This window comes from Lissotriton vulgaris, chromosome 2_1, assembly GCF_964263255.1.
Source record: "Lissotriton vulgaris chromosome 2_1, aLisVul1.2, whole genome shotgun sequence".
NCBI lineage: Eukaryota > Metazoa > Chordata > Amphibia > Caudata > Salamandridae > Lissotriton > Lissotriton vulgaris.
In genome coordinates, this window is record NC_141687.1 from 161,182,247 (window position 1) to 161,202,325 (window position 20,079).

Below are 20,079 nucleotides of genomic sequence, written 5' to 3' on the forward strand. Positions count from 1 at the left end.
GTGTTAGATTGACGACCAATGGTAATAGTGAACGTCACCAAAAAGTGGTCAGACCACACAATAGGTAAGGAGGCCTCACATTCGATGAATTCTAAATTAGAGAGAATAGGGTCCAGAAGGTTTCCTGCTTTATGCGTAGGGCCAGAATTATGTAGAGTGATGTTAAGAGCAGCCAGGTCTTGTAGAAGATTGCTGCTGGTAGCGCAGCAGGGATCATTCAGGTGTAAATTGAGATCACTGATAATCGAAAAGTTATTAGAATTCTGAATTAGTGGTGCTAAGTACTCAGGAAAGGAGGCAGCCCATGAACTCGCTGGCCCGGGGGGGCGATAAATGAGCAACCCGGAAAGGGTGAAGTTGGGAGACAGCGAGAGCTTAAAAAGACCTGCCTCGCTGTTAGGTAGTATAAAGTCTTCCCATTTACAGGAGTACTGTCTGTTGTAAATTATAGCTATCCCTCCACCGTCTATCATACCTCTGTTTTTACCAACATAAGTATAGTTGTCAGGGAGAGCAGCAGCAATATCCGGGCCAGAATGATCTTTTAACCATGTCTCAGTAAGAAATAGAGCTGCTGGTTCCTCAGAGATGAGTAGATCAAAGATTTCCCTCTTATGTTTGACCAAAGATCTGCAGTTCAGACTGATCATAGTCCGGGACTGAGATAGGTCTGTAGCGATAGTTTTGGGGCGTAAAAGAGGAAAATCAGATGAAGCTATTTTGGTTGTGGAGGGAAGGGAGGTAAAGGGGAGATTGCAAGCAGGGCAAGTGCAAGGCACGTGGTGAGGGTTAATGGTCGTGCAACAAGCACATTGTGGTGGCCTGACTTTAAGGAGAGCTTCCCTAGTATAGGTGAGTGATGGCGCAGAGGATGGGGAGCCAAGGGTCATAGCCCCTAGTCCCGGCCCGTCGCGGACGGGCTTGCCTTAGGCGCGCCTTCGGCGCGCAAACGGCGAGCCCGCTGCGCTCGTCCGCTGCGCTTCCTGAAGATGCACATTAATATATGTGCCGGGGGTGATTAGGGGGGGCGTGGCCTAAAGTGGGCGTGGCCAGCGGCCTCGCCGGCGATGGCGGCGGGAAAAATTAAGAGGAGACAGGTCCCGAGGCAGCGCTAATTCCGCTGCTCGGTGCCTCAAAAGAGTACAGTCAAGTAAGTTTTAACAGTTTTAAAAATTAGCACAAGTAAAATATCATCTCTCTGATGCCTGCTCCCGGCTTTCCGCCTCAGGAGAATGGTTTAGGCAGAGCGCTCGTTGTTCAGCGCTTTAAGAACCAGACGGGCGGGGGGCGGGGCCTAAAGTGGGCGTGGCCAGCGGCCTCGCCGGCGATGGCGGCGGGAAAAATTGAGAGGAGACAGGTCCCGAGGCAGCGCTAATTCCGCTGCTCGGTGCCTCAAAAGAGTACAGTCAAGTAAGTTTTAACAGTTTTAAAAATTAGCACAAGTAAAATATCATCTCTCTGATGCCTGCTCCCGGCTTTCCGCCTCAGGAGAATGGTTTAGGCAGAGCGCTCGTTGTTCAGCGCTTTAAGAACCAGACGGGCGGGGGGCGTGGCCTAAAGTGGGCGTGGCCAGCGGCCTCGCCGGCGATGGCGGCGGGAAAAATTGAGAGGAGACAGGTCCCGAGGCAGCGCTAATTCCGCTGCTCGGTGCCTCAAAAGAGTACAGTCAAGTAAGTTTTAACAGTTTTAAAAATTAGCACAAGTAAAATATCATCTCTCTGATGCCTGCTCCCGGCTTTCCGCCTCAGGAGAATGGTTTAGGCAGAGCGCTCGTTGTTCAGCGCTTTAGGAACCAGACGGGCGGGGGCGTGGCCTAAAGTGGGCGTGGCCAGCGGCCTCGCCGGCGATGGCGGCGGGAAAAATTGAGAGGAGACAGGTCCCGAGGCAGCGCTAATTCCGCTGCTCGGTGCCTCAAAAGAGTACAGTCAAGTAAGTTTTAACAGTTTTAAAAATTAGCACAAGTAAAATATCATCTCTCTGATGCCTGCTCCCGGCTTTCCGCCTCAGGAGAATGGTTTAGGCAGAGCGCTCGTTGTTCAGCGCTTTAAGAACCAGACGGGCGGGGGGCGTGGCCTAAAGTGGGCGTGGCCAGCGGCCTCGCCGGCGATGGCGGCGGGAAAAATTGTTTGGAGACAGGTCCCGAGGCAGCGCTAATTCCGCTGCTCGGTGCCTCAAAAGAGTACAGTCAAGTAAGTTTTAACAGTTTTAAAAATTAGCACAAGTAAAATATCATCTCTCTGATGCCTGCTCCCGGCTTTCCGCCTCAGGAGAATGGTTTAGGCAGAGCGCTCGTTGTTCAGCGCTTTAAGAACCAGACGGGCGGGGGCGTGGCCTAAAGTGGGCGTGGCCAGCGGCCTCGCCGGCGATGGCGGCGGGAAAAATTGAGAGGAGACAGGTCCCGAGGCAGCGCTAATTCCGCTGCTCGGTGCCTCAAAAGAGTACAGTCAAGTAAGTTTTAACAGTTTTAAAAAATAGCACAAGTAAAATATCATCTCTCTGATGCCTGCTCCCGGCTTTCCGCCTCAGGAGAATGGTTTAGGCAGAGCGCTCGTTGTTCAGCGCTTTAAGAACCAGACGGGCGGGGGGCGTGGCCTAAAGTGGGCGTGGCCAGCGGCCTCGCCGGCGATGGTTGCGGGAAAAATTGAGAGGAGACAGGTCCCGAGGCAGCGCTAATTCCGCTGCTCGGTGCCTCAAAAGAGTACAGTCAAGTAAGTTTTAACAGTTTTAAAAATTAGCACAAGTAAAATATCATCTCTCTGATGCCTGCTCCCGGCTTTCCGCCTCAGGAGAATGGTTTAGGCAGAGCGCTCGTTGTTCAGCGCTTTAAGAAGCAGACGGGCGGGGGGCGTGGCCTAAAGTGGGCGTGGCCAGCGGCCTCGCCGGCGATGGCGGCGGGAAAAATTGAGAGGAGACAGGTCCCGAGGCAGCGCTAATTCCGCTGCTCGGTGCCTCAAAAGAGTACAGTCAAGTAAGTTTTAACAGTTTTAAAAATTAGCACAAGTAAAATATCATCTCTCTGATGCCTGCTCCCGGCTTTCCGCCTCAGGAGAATGGTTTATACCTTTAACTACGTCTATAACCAGGTATCTAATTTTTTCTTTGTTATATGGGCTCAAGAAGACCTCGTTCCAAGTCATAGTCTCTGTTTTTGATTTGTTGATTTGATAACCCGAGATTTTCCCAAAGTTAATTAGAGTCTCTTCTGTTGCTTCAAGAGCTTCTTGAAGATGAGATGTAAATATCATTAGGTCATCTGCATATCATGCTACTGTTTTATGCCAGCCTTGATGTGAAAAGGGGACAATGGCTAGATGGTTTCTAAGACACTCTGCTGCTGGTTCCATATATAAGTTGAATAACAGCAGGGATAGGGGGCATCCCTGGCGAGTACCTCTTTGTATTAAAAATTGATCCGTTAGCTCCCCATTAATTAAAATTCTAGCCTTCGGAGTATCAATCAATCAATCAAAGACATTTATAGAGCGCACTACTTACCCGTAGGGTCTCAAGGCGCTGGGGGAGGGGGGTGCCGCTACTGCTCGAACAGCCAGGTCTTCAGCTTCTTCCTGAAGGAGAGGTGGTCTTGGGTCAGGCGCAGGTCGGTCGGGAGGAAGTTCCAGGTCTTGGCGGCCAGGTAGGAGAAGGACCTTCCTCCTGTAGTCGCTCTTCGGATGCGGGGGACGGCGGCGAGGGCGTGGTTGGCTGATCGGAGGTGGCGTTGGTGAGCGTAGAAGTTGATTCGGTTGTTGAGGTAGCTCGGGCCTTGGTCGTGTAGGGCTTTGTGTGTGTGGGTGAGGAGGCGGAAGGTGATTCTTTTGTTGACGGGGAGCCAATGCAGGTCTCTCAGATGTCCGGAGATGTGGCTGGTTCGTGGGATGTCGAGGATGAGTCTGGCTGAGGCGTTCTGGATCCGCTGGAGTCTCTTCTGGAGCTTGGCGGTGGTACCGGCATAGAGGGCGTTGCCGTAGTCCAGTCGACTTGTGACGAGGGCCTGGGTGACGGTCTTCCTGGTCTCGGTGGGGATCCACCTGAAGATCTTTCGTAGCATGCGTAGGATGTTGAAGCACGCCGAGGAGACGTTGTTGACTTGCCTGGTCATGGAGAGGGAGGAGTCCAGGATGAAGCCCAGGTTGCGTGCGTGGTCTGTCGGTTTGGGTGCGGTGCCCAGGGCGGGAGGCCACCAGGAGTCATCCCAGGCGGAGGGCGAAGAGCCCAGGATGAGGACCTCCGTCTTGTCTGAGTTCAGTTTCAGGCGGCTGGTTGTCATCCACTCGGCTACCTCTTTCATCCCTTCGTGCAGGTTGGCTCTGGCGGCGGCGGGGTCGTTGGTCAGGGAGAGGATCAGCTGGGTGTCGTTGGCGTAGGAGATTATGCTGAGGTTGTGTTGGCGTGCGATGGCCGCGAGGGGGCTCATGTAGACGTTGAAGAGGGTGGGGCTCAGTGAGGATCCTTGAGGGACGCCGCAGATGACTTCGGTGGCCTCTGACTTGTACGGTGGTAGGCGGACTCTCTGTGTTCTTCCGTCGAGGAAGGAGATGATCCATTCCAGAGCCTTCTCCTGGATTCCGACGTTGCTGAGGCGCTGTACTAGGGTGCGGTGGCAGACAGTGTCGAATGCCGCGGAGAGGTCTAGGAGGATGAGGGCCGCTGTTTCTCCGTTGTCCATCAGGGCTCGGATGTCATCGGTGGCGGCGATGAGGGCGGTCTCGGTGCTGTGGTTGGCTCAGAAGCCAGACTGTGAGGGGTCGAGGGATCCATTCGTCTCAAGGAAGGCGGCCAGCTGCTTGTTGACGGTCTTCTCGATGACTTTGGCTGGAAACGGGAGGAGCGAGATGGGGCGGTAATTCTTGAGTTCGGTGGGGTCCGCTGTGGGTTTCTTGAGTAGAGCGCTGAGTTCGGCGTGCTTCCAGCTCACAGGGAAGGTGGCGGTGTCGAAGGATGTGTTGATGATGTCTCGCAGGTGGGGTGCGATGACAGCGTCGGCCTTGTTGAAGACGTGGTGAGGGCAGGGGTCGGTCGGAGATCCGGAGTGGATGGAGTTCATCGTGCGGACGGTGTCTTCGGTGCTGATCGGAGTCCAGGCGCGGAGGGTGGTGGTGGGGGGTGGTGGTTCGGTTGTGGTGTGCGTTGGTTGGTTGTTGAAGCTGTTGTGTATGTCCGCGATCTTGTTGTGGAAGTATGAGGCGAGGGAGTTGCAGAGGTCTTGCGATGGGGTGATGTCGTTGTTTCCTGCGCTGGGGTTGGATAGCTCTTTCACGATGTTGAAGAGTTCCTTGCAGATGTGTGCGTTGTTGTCCAGCCGGTCCTTCAATGCAGTTTTCTTGGCGGCGCGGATCAGCTGGTGGTGCTTCCGGGTGGCAAGCTTGAAGGTGGTCATGTTGTCCGGTGTTGGTTCCCTTCTCCAGACTTTCTCGAGGGCTCGGCAGTTCTTCTTGGAGCTCTTGAGTTCGTCGGTGAACCATGGGGCTTTCTTGCTGCCGGGTCTGCTGGGCGGGGTCCTCAGCGGGGCGAGCTCGTCCGCGCAGTTTCTGATCCACTTCGTGAGGTTGTCGGCTGCCTGGCTGGGATTCGCTGATCTGGCAGGAGGGTACTGGCTCAGGGAGGTGGCGAGCTGGTCGGCTGTGATCTTGTTCCAGCTTCTGCGGGCAGCCTGTTGCTGGTGGTGGTGGGTCGTCATTCTTTTGAAGGTGAAGTGGACGCAGCTGTGGTCCGTCCATTGAAGCTCTGTGGCGTGGCTGAAGGCGATGTCTGTGCTGGATGAGAAGACTGCGTCGAGTGTGTTTCCGGCGAGGTGGGTGGGGGTGGACACCAGTTGCTTGAGTCCAAGGTTGGTGAGGTTGTCGAGCAGGGTGCTGGTGTTGCGGTCGTTGTTGTTCTCCAGGTGGAAGTTGAGGTCCCCCAGGAGGATGTAGTCAGCGGAGGGGAGGGCATGCGGGCTGACTAAGTCGGCGATGTCCTCGCTGAATTGGGTGCGTGGTCCCGGAGGTCGGTAGATCAGGGTGCCTCTGAGGGTGGTCTTCGGGTCGGTGTGGATCTGGAAATGCAGGTGTTCGGCGGTGGTCAGGGTGTTGTCGGTGCTGGTCGTGATACGGATGGTGTTCCTGTGGATGATGGCGATGCCTCCTCCCATCTGGTTGGCGGTGCGATCCCTCCGGGTGATCTTGTAGCCCTCTGGGATGGCGATGGCGATGTCGGGAGCTGAAGAGGCGTTCATCCAGGTCTCCGTGAGGAAGGCAACGTCAGGGGCTGTGGTGTCGAGGAGGTTCCAGAGTTCGATGGCGTGCCTGTGGACGGAGCGGGTGTTGAGCAGGATGCACTTGAGGTGGGTGCTGCTGATGTTCGACTTGGCGGGTGCTGGTGCGAGGCAGGTCCGGATGCAGGTGAACTTGCAGGCGTGGCAGCTGAGGGGTCCGTGGGTGCGTCGTGGTGTGGCTTGGTAGCATCCTGGGTGTCGACCGGCGTTGAGTGCGCTGAGGTAGGCGGCGGTGTACGTCAGGCGGGTCGGTCGGGGTCCTCGTGGGCCAGGGGTCCTGGCACTGGGCGCGGTCCAGGCGCGGACGGGCGTAGACGGGCTTACCTTTGGCGCGCCTTCGGCGCTCAAACGGCACGCCTGCTGCGCGTGACCGCTGCGCGTTCGCACGTTCGCCATATATGGCGAAGTGCGCGGGGGCGGAGCAGCTGGGAGGCGGGAGCGGGGAGGGTACTGAAGGCAAAAGGGGCGGGGTTAGCGGCGGTGGCGGGAAGCGGGGAGGGATACAGAGGGACGAAAATACAATTTTATGCCAATCTAAACAAAAATGACAATAATACAATAATAATACAATAATACAATTCTAAGCAAGGCTAACAATACTGACACCAGGGCACAGGGGGAAAAGCGGCGCCCAGGAGCGATCACGGACCACGCCGCTCGAAGGAGGGGGCGTGGTCACGCGGCGGCAGCCGGACAGCGAGGCAGTAAGGCGGAGGGGGCACACGCAGCAGCTGGTGGCCGTGCGGCGCGGGGGTGTCCTACAAGTAGGTCACACTCACCTGCGTCGCACGGTCGCCATATATGGCCAAGTGCGCGCGGGGGCGGAGCAGCTGGGAGGCGGGAGCGGGGAGGGTACAGAAGGCAAAAGGGGCGGGGTTAGCGGCGGTGGCGGGAAGCGGGGAGGGATACAGAGGGACGAAAATACAATTTTATGCCAATCTAAACAAAAATGACAATAATACAGTAATAATACAATAATACAATTCTAAGCAAGGCTAACAATACTGACAGCAGGGCACAGGGGGAGAAGCGGCGCCCAGGAGCGATCACGGACCACGCCGCTCGAAGGAGGGGGCGTGGTCACGCGGCGGCAGCCGGACAGCGAGGCAGTAAGGCGGAGGGGGCACACGCAGCAGCTGGTGGCCGTGCGGCGCGGGGGTGTCCTACAAGTAGTATTGTAGATGTTTTTAACCAAATTCAAGATGTTAGTTCCTAGGTCAAATTTTTTTAATACTTCACTCAGGTAGAGCCAATTGACTCTATCAAATGCTTTTGCTGCATCGATAGAAATTATAGAGAGGGGCAGCTTCTCGCAGATAGCAATGTCTATAGCTCCAATGAGCTCGTGAGTTAAATCGTGTACATTTCTACCTGTCACAAAGCCTTTTTGATTAGAGTCAATTAGGAAACCGATCACACAGCCAAGTCTTTTTTCCATTATTTGGGTAAAAGTTTTGTAGTTGCAATTTAAGATAGATATAGGACGATAGGATTGGCATTTCTTAGAGTCTTTACCCGGTTTTAGGAGGATAAAAATCGTTGCGTCATTCCAAGAGTCAGGAGGATTTTGGATTTCAAGAAAAACGTTGTTAAAGAGAGTAGTAAGGGGGATGACAAGAGTATCTTTTAAATTAATATAAAGCTCATTTGGAAGGGCGTCCGGACCAGCAGCCTCAAGGAATATGTCAATCTCTTCCTTAGATGGATTACAGTCATCAGAGTAAAGATCTCCAAAAAAGGCTAAGAATTCTTGCTTTATAATATCTTCTTCTGCTCCATTGTGTGTTGGGTTACTTGGGTCTATAAATAGAATTTTGTTTCTAGACCCTGTTCTTAGTTTCCAAGCCAGTAATTTTCCGCAGCCCTCCCCATATTCATAGTGTGCCAGCTTACTACATTCCCATCTTTCTTTCAATTTATCTTCTAAAATTTCTGAGAGCCTATTTTTTAGATTAAGTCTTTCTGCTACCAAGAGTGGTTCTTTTGGATCTGTAAATATTTGGTGGTCTAATGATAAGATGTTTTCTTCTATATTTTGTATTTTTTTTAAGCTCTCTTGATTTATGGGAGGCTAGGTTTAACAGGGTGCCCCTAATCACCGCTTTATATGTATCCCAAACTATGTGTGTTGGTGCCCCTTCATTATTGAGCTCAAAAAAAATGTTTTGTCTCTTCCCTGAGTTGGTTGACAATCACAGAATCTAAAAGAATTGAGCGATCCATCGTCCACCTTAAAGGTTTCACTATATCCTCTAATGTGACTATCATTTGTACTGCTGAGTGATCTGAAAGATGAGCAGGGAGATGGGCTACTTTTACGGTTTTTTCCAGTAGGCCCTGATCTATTAAGAAGAAGTCGATCCTAGACTGTATCCCTAACTTCTTATTCTTAAAAGAGAACTTCTCTTGACCCTCACCCTTCTTTTTCCAAATATCTATTAAGTTTAAATCCCTTTTATAAATTTTCAGCCATTCTCTCATTTTCGGGAGGTTAGTTTGTTTCCCCTTTGGGTATCTGTCGACTTTGGGGTCTGGTATATTATTAAAATCTCCACCTATAATAATGGGGCCTGATATTGTGATCAGATTGGAATATAGTGATTGAAGGGAACACCTACACTACTTTTAAAATATATATATATATATATATATTTACAAATAAATGAATAAAAAATTAATTTAAAAATAAAAATTAAGTAAATATTTATTAATTACATTTAAAAAAAAATAATATACTTACCTAGACTAACGTTGTAATGGCATGCGTTGTAATAGCATCTGCTATGTAATGTCATGCGTTGTAAAGGCATTCGTTGTAAAGGATCCTGCTTTGTAAAATTTGTGTTGTAATGGTGTGCGTTGTTAAAGTATGCGTTGTTACGTCATACATCCGGTTTGGGGTATCATTTCCCATTCCGTATGCAAAACCAAGGCATCACAGAAGCTTTGCACTCACTCCATTACAGTATTACATTTTCACCAGTACCATTGGCGCAATAAAAGTGTCGTATGCCATAATGCAAACAAGGAAATTGGGCCCTTAACCCATGATTTGGTAGTAAAAATGTGATGTATCAGGGGTGCAGTATACTCACAATTATGACAGGAACACTATTATGACAGGACTGCTCACCATAATACTGAATATGCCCTTAACCCCTTCGATGCTCATGACTGAACGGTTCCGTCATGAGCGTTGGTTGGCCTGTGCTCATGACGGAACCGTTCCGTCATGAGCCCATTGGCTCATTAGAACCTTCAGCACAGTGCGAGAATTCGCGCCGCGCTGAAGGTGTTAATATTCCAAGTGTGGCCAAATGTTTGCTGAGTCACCCTTGAGCATTGGCTGGACCCCAAACAACTAAAGATGTTGGTATCAAGAGCTGTTGCCAATATCCAGAAGTGGCAACAATGAAGGTGATAATGCCCACAGTATGTAAAGAAATGGCGCCATTTTTCGAAGGATCCAGAATTATAACCACAAAATTTAAACAATGGCCATCATTATGCCGCAAGCTAGCAATGATGAGCATTATTATGTGAGAGGCGATGACCATTATGACAGGCGTGACCAGCAACACCGAAAGAGGAGCTAGAGTCACAAAAAAGATGGGGTCACTAATGGGTTACATATCTACACCACTGGGGAGAGCTAGACTCTGTAAGACTGTGGGCCTGTACTTGGTGACAGACAATGAGAATATTGCAGCAAATGCATCAGTGAATCAACAGGGCACTATGAAATTCCAGGTTCTGGTGGCAAGATAATGCACTGGGCAGAGGTATACCTGATTTCACTATTTTGGAGGGGAGAATCAGGATACAGACTTCAGCACAAGGTTTCTGGATGCAAAAGTAGATGTTCAAGGAGAAATGTAGGGGATTCAAGTAACAGGTTCTCCAGCAGTTCTCCCCTACAAAGAACAGAAATTAGCATTGCAATAGTATGAAAGGTCAGTGCCCATTATTAAGGAACACAGAAGGTCTGTCTTATTCACTGGCCATTGTGCTTCCTCTGTCCCTTTCGCATTTTTTGTCCTGATTCCTAAGGTATCGCTAGAGATAAACTTAAAAAAGAGCAGAAGTAGGTCTGGTGGTATATCGCTAAACAAGTAGGTCCTTTTTTCTTATGATCAAGATCATGGCCATGGCTTCAGCTTGAGTGGTTAATGGTTTATTTTGCACGATAAAAGTATGTTATAGTTTCCATAGGCTCTACATTTCAAAGTGCTTCCATTTGAATAGATAGGTCTGTTTAGCCTAAAATGTTTCTGACCTCAATACTTTCTTCAGAGAAATCCAGAGTTCCAAACTCTCACCTCGGCCCAACCCTTCCGTGGGGCTGGCAACAGTGCAACCTTTCCACATCTTGAAATGCTACCAAGGGTTTGTGCTCACAACAGACACAGAGAGGTTTATCTTTTCCAAAATAACCCCAATGCTAAAGATCCCTTTCTGGTTCCTTTAGTAAATCTCTGATATATGGACCATATTTCTTTTCCTGCTTGTAGATTCTAAATAGACACTCAAATCCAAATCCACTACCAAGATGGCCGCTGATGGACTGTAGTGTGTGATTCTAGAATAAACCTGTTTTGTCAGCTTCCATATCCATAGCAGTGATACATTATTGTGATCAGCCATGGGGTCAGCAAACTGCACTTTCTGATGAAGGACAGTGCAGTTGTCTTGTCTATCACAATGAAACAATCACACTCCGACTTGTGAAATAAGTTTGTGAAGGTCTATACCAGGAATGCCCAACATAGTTCCAGGAGGGCCAGATGTTCAAGATCACTTCCAAGGAAATGATTTCCATTTAGATTCTTTGCATATATATTTTTAGATATGTGCAAATCCTGAAATTCCATAATGCAACAGGCCACCTCGAGCTATGCTGGACACAACTTTGCTACGCCAATGGCAAAGAGTCTTTTACCACAGCCTTTTATGGTGACGGGGGGTAGGCAACTTGCTCAGCTGCCAATTGACCTTTTAGATTCAAACTTTCAAAGTAAACCTGCCAACCAATTTCAACACATACCAGTTAAGTTGGTGAAAGTGAACTGCTACTGTGGCCTATATATGCATTTTTCCTGACTTTCCAGGCCTGAAAGAGCACTATATTTCTGCGAGGAGTTGTAACTTACTCCAGACTTAGGACTGACATGAATTTCAAGAGTAAGACATGCTTACCATGCCACTGATTTGCAAACGTTTATTTTACATGAGTGGTTCAAGAAGTCTGAAGCCATGTCAGATTTTACAGTACACACGTGAGATATGTTCAGATACAATCAATTTAAATGGGATTAAATCTATGGGCAATTGTTTCCTGGCTCCGACCAAACTGGAAAATCCCCAATGCAGGGAACAAGATAGCAGGGCACAGTGGCGCAGGTAGGCTGTTTCCCGCGGCGATCCCAGCCTTTTCCGCCAGCGGCAATCGTAAAAGGGGGTGTGCGGGGAGAGGGCATTAGTGGGTGCTCGCGACCAAATCCTGCGTTTGCTGCCCCTCGTGGCCACAGGTAAGGAGGGGGCTATGCCCAAATCTCGTGCCGCCCAGGGCGGACACCCACCGTCATCACCCCAAACTCCCCACGTCCCTCCCTTGCTATGCCACTGGCAGGGCAGAGACAGAAAACAGCCTGGTAATCAAGAGAAAGAATATGCGGCTCTCCGCGGCCCACGCAGGGCGCCATTCTAAGTGGGCAGCCCCTTTAGTGCCATTTGGGCACCAACCCACCGCCTCTGAGGATGGGACTCGGGAGCAGTTCCCCATTGCCTGTGGCGTGCTAGGCGCATCACTTCTTGTGGGACATAGGGACTGTGGGGGAGGGTATATGTGCCTCCCTCGGCCATCCTGGCGTCCTCTGTTCTGCCAGGCACGCAGTCTGATGGTCGTGCTGTGGATTGCTGCTGTTTTGGTGCCATGAGGTCGTGCTTTGGCGTCGGAAGCGAGGTGAGTGCTCGAATGCCCCCCTAGCCACGCCCCCCATTGGGTCTCAGCACGTCGACCATGGCCTGTGTGGGACCCCGTCCCAGCAGCAAGTTAGCTGGCCCGACCCTGCAGGAGGTCCACCGGGTTGTGCCCGCTGGTGGGGTTGTGGAGAGGGATCAGTACGAGAGCAGGGTAGGAGAGGGGAGGGAAGGTTTCATGCTACACGACCTCCCTCCGTGCAGCCTTGTCCCAACCTTGGAGTTTTTCGAACTCATCTTGCTTCAATCCAGGTCGGCCCTTCACTGGGACCCACGGGGCTTTAGAGGCCATCTGGCAAGGCACAGGAGGTGGGCAGTGGGTCCCCCCCCCCCACGCCTCCCCTCCCATGCCTCGGCTCTCGACCGGGCTCGGGGCACAGGTGGCTGGATGCCAGCCAGTGTGTTTGTGGCCTGGTAATCCAGTTGGGGGCTGCAAAACGTCTCACATCTTCCCCCGCTTCAATTGGGAGGGAGGGCGAGGGGTGGGAGTAAAGTAGACCGAGATTGTTCTGAGTGTGTAAAAGGCCGCTTTATTAGGAAACAGGTGCACATTACAAATATAAAACCTTGGCAACGCCTTACAAAACTATACCTCACTAAATAAATAATTAACTACAAACCCCGACCCCCACCCCCTCCCCTAACATTCTTTGGCCCCTCCCCCACCCAACAATACAGCATTACAACATTACAACAACATTATAAACATCACATCATCAATAAAACATTACGTCATTAATTAAATCATTACGTCATCATTTAAAACCTTTATTCATCAACCCCCAATCACATATTGAAATCCAGGCCCTCTATAACCATAAACCCTGCCTGACCCTTCACTCCTGCCAATACCCCCCAAAACCTGAACGGTCAAACAATGACCAACATTCCCCTGAACCTGTCAATCAAAGCATCGATCCAATACTCATCAAACAATCTACCATAAACTGCACCGATACAACCAAAAACCCCGCCACCCAGAAAGGTAGCGGGGGAGAGAAACTACCCACCTCCCTTTCTGCCCCCCCCCAAACAGGAAACTAGAAACAGAACCGTACCAATACTAACGCTGCATAGCAAGCAAACGCGCCAAAACCTCTCGTAACTCTAACAAGTATAGGTCCATTCTAACTCTGGACAAGTGAACACCATCATCTCTGAAAAATTCCACCGTCTCGAATTTAATTTCCCTATGGGAAATCCTGCTAAAACCAAGACCACGGCAGCAGTGGGAAACTTCCGAGTTTACCTTCTTCCTGGCTCTGTCCACAGCCCTGGGATTAACTGCCCCTCTCCAGATCCTATGCGGTATCAATTCCGTCCAAAAGACATGGCACCCAGCCCAAAGCTCCTTAATAAGGCCCAGATCCCTTTTAATAGCTCTAAGTAACACCACACCTTTGGTAGCACAGAGATCGTTCTCCCCCAGATGGATGACCAAAATATCAGGACATAGACCGCCCACCATATTGTTGTTAAGACAAGGGATTAACTCTCTCCAGAGCATCCCACCTTTCCCCTTCCAAACCACATTAAACATTCGAGCATTAAAACCCAGGAGTTCTCCAAAGTAACTTTGTGCCGCCTGGACTCGGGCCCACTTCACGAAGGAATGCCCAACTATCCAAACTGTCACCACAGGAGAACGAGGCCCAGCAACCAATCCTACAAAAGAAAACAGACTTAGAACTCATGGGAAGGAAGATGACGCATGCGCCTCCTCCGCTGGACTCCTCACGTAGCGCTGAAAACAGTTTGAAGACCAACGCCCCAATCTCATGATATCTCTGTCAGTCCAACCTCTGTTGAAGGCTTCGGTTGCAGCACCAATCCTGAAAGAATGTGTCCCATATAAGTTCCCATCCAGTCCCAAGTGCTGCAAAGCCTTGCGCAAAACCAATCGGAATTGGTATGTTGTAACAGGGGTGCCATCAATATGCTGAAAAACAAGCGCCTCATCACCACCCCCACAAAGTGAACGCCAGCGCCGCGCCAACAGTAAAGGGCAAGTAAGCCTTGGAGCACGCGCCTGCAACCACACACCTTTCCCTTTTTTCGTCTGATTGGTTTTGGAGCTGGCCAGCCAGACATGCACCCCCTCATCTGAACAAAAAACATCCCGCCAGAATAGGCCACCCTTGTGTTTCGAACCCAACAACTCCGAAACCCTGAAAGCTCCAAAAAACATGAACACCATCAAAATGGAAAATAAACATGACTCAAAGTCATCTGAACAAACAGAAGGTAGAATAGTGATCAACCTAGCTAGACCTGCCAAGATAAAGGAGCCCTAAGTCTAGTAGTATGCCCTTGCTCTCTGGCCCAACCCTCCAGCATCCTTCTACCAATTTCCCCCGCTGTCGGGGAATAACCCCACAACAACTTACCCATAAAAGCTATCCCTGCCAATTTCCCCGCAATGGTTACCTTGGTCAATCCTCTATCCATTAGGTCTAAAATGAAGTTCACCACATCCTCAGAACGGCGCCAAACTTCTTCGCGCCTAGAAGCACCGGATTCCAGAAACTCCCTCCAGGCCAGAGAATAAGTGGAACGCGTAGACACAGACAAGGAACCTACCACCAGTTGTACGACCCGACCTTGCCTACGTGCCACAGATGAATCGGCATCGGGGTCGGAGTTCTGTCTGCGTCTCTCGCCAGTCCACGGAATCTCCCCCACTGTGAACGAGACAGAGCATCCGCAATGTCATTGTCCACACCAGGGATGTGCAAAGCACGAAAATGAATGTTGTGTTTCAAGCAACCCAGCACGAAGACTCTCATGAGCTTCAATACCTGTTCATCCCTGGCAGACTGTCTGTTCACGATCTCCACTACAGCCATGTTATCCACACGAAAAAGCACCTTCTTGTGTGCCAATTCCTCCCCCCACAGGGTCAAAGCCACCAGCAAAGGGAAAAGCTCTAAAAAGGTAATGCTGCGACCTCCATTCAACCACTCATCCGGCCAACGTTCAGCACACCATCTTCCATTCCAATACAGCCCAAAACCATCACTGCCAGCAGCATCCGAGAACATCTGCACATCCCACTGGAAGTCAAGGTCCCGCACCAAAGGAACACCATTAAAGGAGGAAAGAAAAAATCTCCACATTCTCAAATCCTCTTTGACACCAGCAGACAAACGAACACGATGGTGAGGCAACTGATGACCTGCAAGAGCCCTGCCCAATCTTCGACAAAAAGTCCTGCCTGCCCTCACCACCCTACAGGCAAAATTGAGATGGCCTAGTAGCACCTGAACATCTTTCACCAACACTTTCCTTTTTGATAACATGGCCTCCAGTAACTCCAGCATTTTCACTTTTTTGTCCTCGGGCAGGCGAGCACACATTGCCACAGAATCAATCTCAATACCTAAAAAGGACAAAACAGTGGCAGGACCCATCGTTTTCTCGGGAGCCAAAGGAACTCCCAGATCCTCCATGAGCCCTTGGAAAGTGTCCAGAGCAGACTGGCACTCCGTGGAGCCCGGGGATCCGACAAAGAAAAAGTCATCTAGGTAGTGCGTTACCAGTGAGTGACAGGACTGCTGAGTAAAGTACCATTGTAGAAAAGTACTAAAACACTCTAAAAGAGCACATGAAATGGAGCAACCCATCGGCAGAGCCTTGTCCACATACCATTGTCCTGCAAAATGAATACCCAGGAGACACCAGTCGTCCGGGTGGACAGGCAACAGCCGAAAAGCAGACTTGATATCACACTTGGCCATCTCAGCAGCTGCGCCCGCGGTCACAACAAGTGACATGGCCACGTCAACCGAGGAATAAGAGACTGAAACAGCCTCTGGGTCAATAAAATCATTGACAGACGACCCTTCTGGCCATGATAAGTGCTGAATAAGCCTGAATTGTCCCGGATCTTTCTTCGGGACCACTCCAACAGGTGATATAATTAAATTAAGGATCGGCCAATCATGGAAAGGGCCAGCCATCCTTCCTTCATGTACCTCTTTATTTAGCTTTTCCTGCACCACTGCGCTATGCTCAGATGCTGATTTTAAATTGGCAGACCATCTCCTCTCCCTTGCTCCCATGTAACCAAGCCGAAAACCAAATTCAAAGCCATCCAACAATTTTTCCTTTACTGCTACGTCCTCATAGTCTTGAAGCGCAAGGCGCAACCTCTCCAACTTAACCGGTGTACGAGCCCTTGGACCCAGCACCCTTAGCACCTCTGGCTCCCCTACCCCCTGAAAACTGTGAAGTTGTCCCTGAACCACCTGCACTCCCCTGTTTCCCCTGTTGGCTGCCTGCTGGCTGGTTATCCCAACATCTGGAAAATGGGTGTCTCCTACCACAGCCAGAGCATTCGTGTTTAAACTTACAATATTCTCTGGTACAAGATCCCTTGTTAAACTCCCAGCATGTGCCATTCCCTGACTGCGTGGTTGAAGTAGCTCCCACCCCTCCCCGGGTGGGCTTGCCCTGAAAGGGCCGGTAAACTAAAGGAAAACCACTCGCTGTAAAAATAGTCTTCCCCCCTGACGCGGATCCCATGGTATGCTGCCATAAGTCAAGATCGAGCTCCGCCCACTTGGCCTCCAGATCCCAAGCCATCCTGGCTCTGAACTCCTCATCATATTGTGACCAGGCAAACCCCCCTCCAGTAATCTGCGCCTTGCGTATAACATCCATGTATTTAAAAAGGGACACGCTGCGCTCTGGGAACTTTTCACAGTATACACTCGCATAGATAAGGAATGCAGCTGTCCAATTTTCAATGTTCAGGGGGACTCTAGGACGTTTAGCCAACTCAAACTCCTCTTCTTTAGACCCCTCTTTGGACCGGACTTCCCGGTGTAGCAGCTTAAGGAGTTCCACATACTCACCGTTCCAAATACGTTCTTTTGTCGTTAACATCAAATGAGCACCCAAAGTCTTTGTGACCCCCATATAAGGTAACTTTTTGATTTTCAATTCTTTACTGGCCAAAGGCTCTTTAACCGTACTGGAAGTACCAGTGGTAGTACCACTCTCCACTTTACCCGTGACTTCCACAACATCATCAGTGCCCACAGCAGTGTCTTTCACGTAACGTCCTTTGCACAATCTCCCTTCACCAACAACAACAACAACAGTTTCTTCTCCTGTGCCCACAGACACCATAGTAGGTTTGGCCTGTGCAGCTAACTGCTCACCTGGCAACAGAGAGACCACTCTCGAAGGCTCCGCCCGTGGCGCTGAAGTCAATGTGTCTTGTCTGCGAGGCGCCCTGACCGATGGGCCGTGCTCTCTTCTCACTGGCACTTGACTCTGAACCACTGGAGCCTGAAAAACACTATGAGAGGCATGAGAGGGCACCCCCCCCCCCTGCACGTCCCGCAATTCACCTTCCTCGGGACTATCTTCGTCATAGTCCAGGACCACTGAATCCAAACTAGTAGGCAACACATCACCACGGGTCTTACCTAACCCGGTATCAACAATAGTACATGTTAAAGTTTTTGAAGAACCTCCAGGGGGGGGAGCAGACTGTACACGCCTGTAGCTCCCCTTGCGTTGACTCTGCGGCTGCATAGCCGCCGGCAAGGTAGGACACCTATACCTGCTACTCGTTGGGGCCAGCGGGGTCACACCAGACCCTCGTGTGCTAGCCGCGGCGGGCTCCCTCGATGGAACAGAGAGGGCCGCGCTAGGCATTCTCCTCGCTTCCCCTTGGCGAAAGTGGACTGGACCGCGCCCTGCCAAGTCTGGACCTCCGCACCTATCCCTGTCCTGAAAAGAAAAGGTTTGGACTGGTGTGCTAGGGTTCCTAAAAACTACATTCAAACCAGACTCAGTCCCTCGCCAGTTAGAACCCACATTCAACATCTGACCCCTGTCTAAAGAACGTCCTCGAATACTAGATCTCAAAGGCACCTCCCTGACCGGAGAGGCACCTATCACCTCATCCTCCTCACTATAATCCAAATTATCCATCGCTACTGCAGAAGAAGAAGTCTGAAAAGAAGCCCTTGCATGCCAATCGTGGCCTGTACCATCTTTCTGAAAATTCCGCTGCGCAAGGCCTGCTGCACCAAAATGCTCCCACCCAGGGGAACCACACATAAAATATGGGCCACTGGTATCACCAGTCAAACGTGGAACTGCACCCCTGGGTCCTTGAACCAACCCACCACTCACAGGGCCAAAACCCCTACCATGCTCCAACATCGCGCCCTGAGAGCCCACACCCCCCACCAGGGCTCGACAAATCCGAAAAATGGTACTAGTCCTGCTGGTCTAGTACCATGGAAAATCCCCTCGACCTGACTGCAACCCACTTGACCTCCGTCTCTGAAAACGGAGCAAAAGTGACAAGTTAACAAGATTTAAAGGCATCTTTATTGCTCATTCCCTTAATGAGCAATAAAAATGCCTTTTAAATCATGTTATCTTGTCACTTTTGCTCTGTTTTCAAAGACAGAGGGCAAAAGTTAGTTTGACTTCCTACTCGCCAGAAAGGGCGAGTAGGACCTAAAAATAGCTCGTCCTCATCCATTCTCCCTCGCAAATGCGAGCGGGCGAGTGGATTTGTCGAGCCCTGCCCCCCACGCTCATTGCACCAGGTGCACAAGGCCCTCCAGTATTGAAAACCAATGAAGAACTAGGAAATGTTGACCCTACACCAACAGCATGACGTGGTACATTATTGTCAGGATGAAAGGATCCGTGGCCCCCATTGAAACTCTCCTGCCTTCTCTTCGAAGACTGTCATCCACTCCCAGAAAAACAGCAGACCCAAAACCCCCTGAACGTGGAGCCTCTTGATCCAAAACCACACCAGAAAAGGAACCCCCTTCGCCCATTTGTGCCCATTCTCCCTCACCCCTGGAGCCCTCCCCCAACAGACAGAACCTCACACACTGAAGAACCAGGCGTGGAAAACAATAAAGGGCTACCCACATTACCCCCAACATCCACCATACCAATATCTGCATCCTGTCCAGAAACTACCTGACCATAAGAAGGTGCTAGACCCACTGACCCCAACCCAACATGAGGTAAAACCATACTCGAATCCCCCTTCTCCCCAGCCTGTCTCTCAGAAACCAACTGTCTGGAAGGGGTTAAAAACATTCTAGGTGCCGCCTCAGGCAACAACTGTGACTCCTCGACAATGTCACGTGCACCAATCTCGACCCGCTCTTGGCCCGCTCCTTGCACTACAAACTGAACCGAGCCTCTGCGCGCACCACGCGCAGACACTACCTCTGCAGGCTGCACGCGCCGCTCGACCAGGGGGTCCGAAGCGGAGCGCTTCTTGCTCCCTCCCCGGCCCCCTCTTCCCCGCCTTCCCGACGATGAAGAGAATGAACCCAACGGTTCAGTTAAAGTCAGGGCTCCCGCCCGCACCACTGAGGAGGGAAGCAGCGCGCCACCCGACACCTGCGCCTGCCCCACCATAGCGCCGGACATGCCCGGAGCTCCCCCCGCCCCCACCGCCATACTCACATGGGGCGCCGGAGCAAGAGACGCCTCCCTCCCGCCCTCCCTAGAAGCGCTGCGCAACGCCAGAGCTCCCAACTCCCCCGCAGCCACACGCGCCAGCCGCTGAGGGGCCGGCTTCCTCGTACGGGACCGGCCCCTGTCGCTTACCTGGCTCGGGCGTCTCTTCTTCGGCGACGAGCACGCCAGCACCGCAGCGACCACGCCAGCCGAAGCCTGGCGCTGGGGACGCGCCGGCACACCTCCTGCCAACAAATCCATGCGACCTGCCTCAGCTAGCAGGCGCATCGCTTCGATCACACGAGCATCCTCCATTTCAATAAGTGTAACTACAATAAGCCTAACACGAAGCCGAATAAAATGCCTCACAAGTAACAAACCCTGACAAAAAC

The 20,079-nt window shown here is 51.1% G+C and overlaps 1 protein-coding gene across 1 annotated transcript; it reads right to left on the bottom strand.

Moving 5' to 3' along the window:
• Positions 1-13,295: 13,295 nt before the first annotated feature.
• Positions 13,296-18,412, bottom strand: LOC147729754 (uncharacterized). The gene is made up of 2 exons (XM_086958487.1): positions 17,398-18,412; positions 13,296-13,897 (listed from the first exon to the last, which is right to left on the bottom strand). Exons 1-2 carry the CDS (start codon positions 18,410-18,412, stop codon positions 13,296-13,298), a joined length of 1,617 nt encoding a protein of 538 aa, XP_086814613.1.
• Between the last annotated feature and the right edge of the window lie 1,667 nt (positions 18,413-20,079).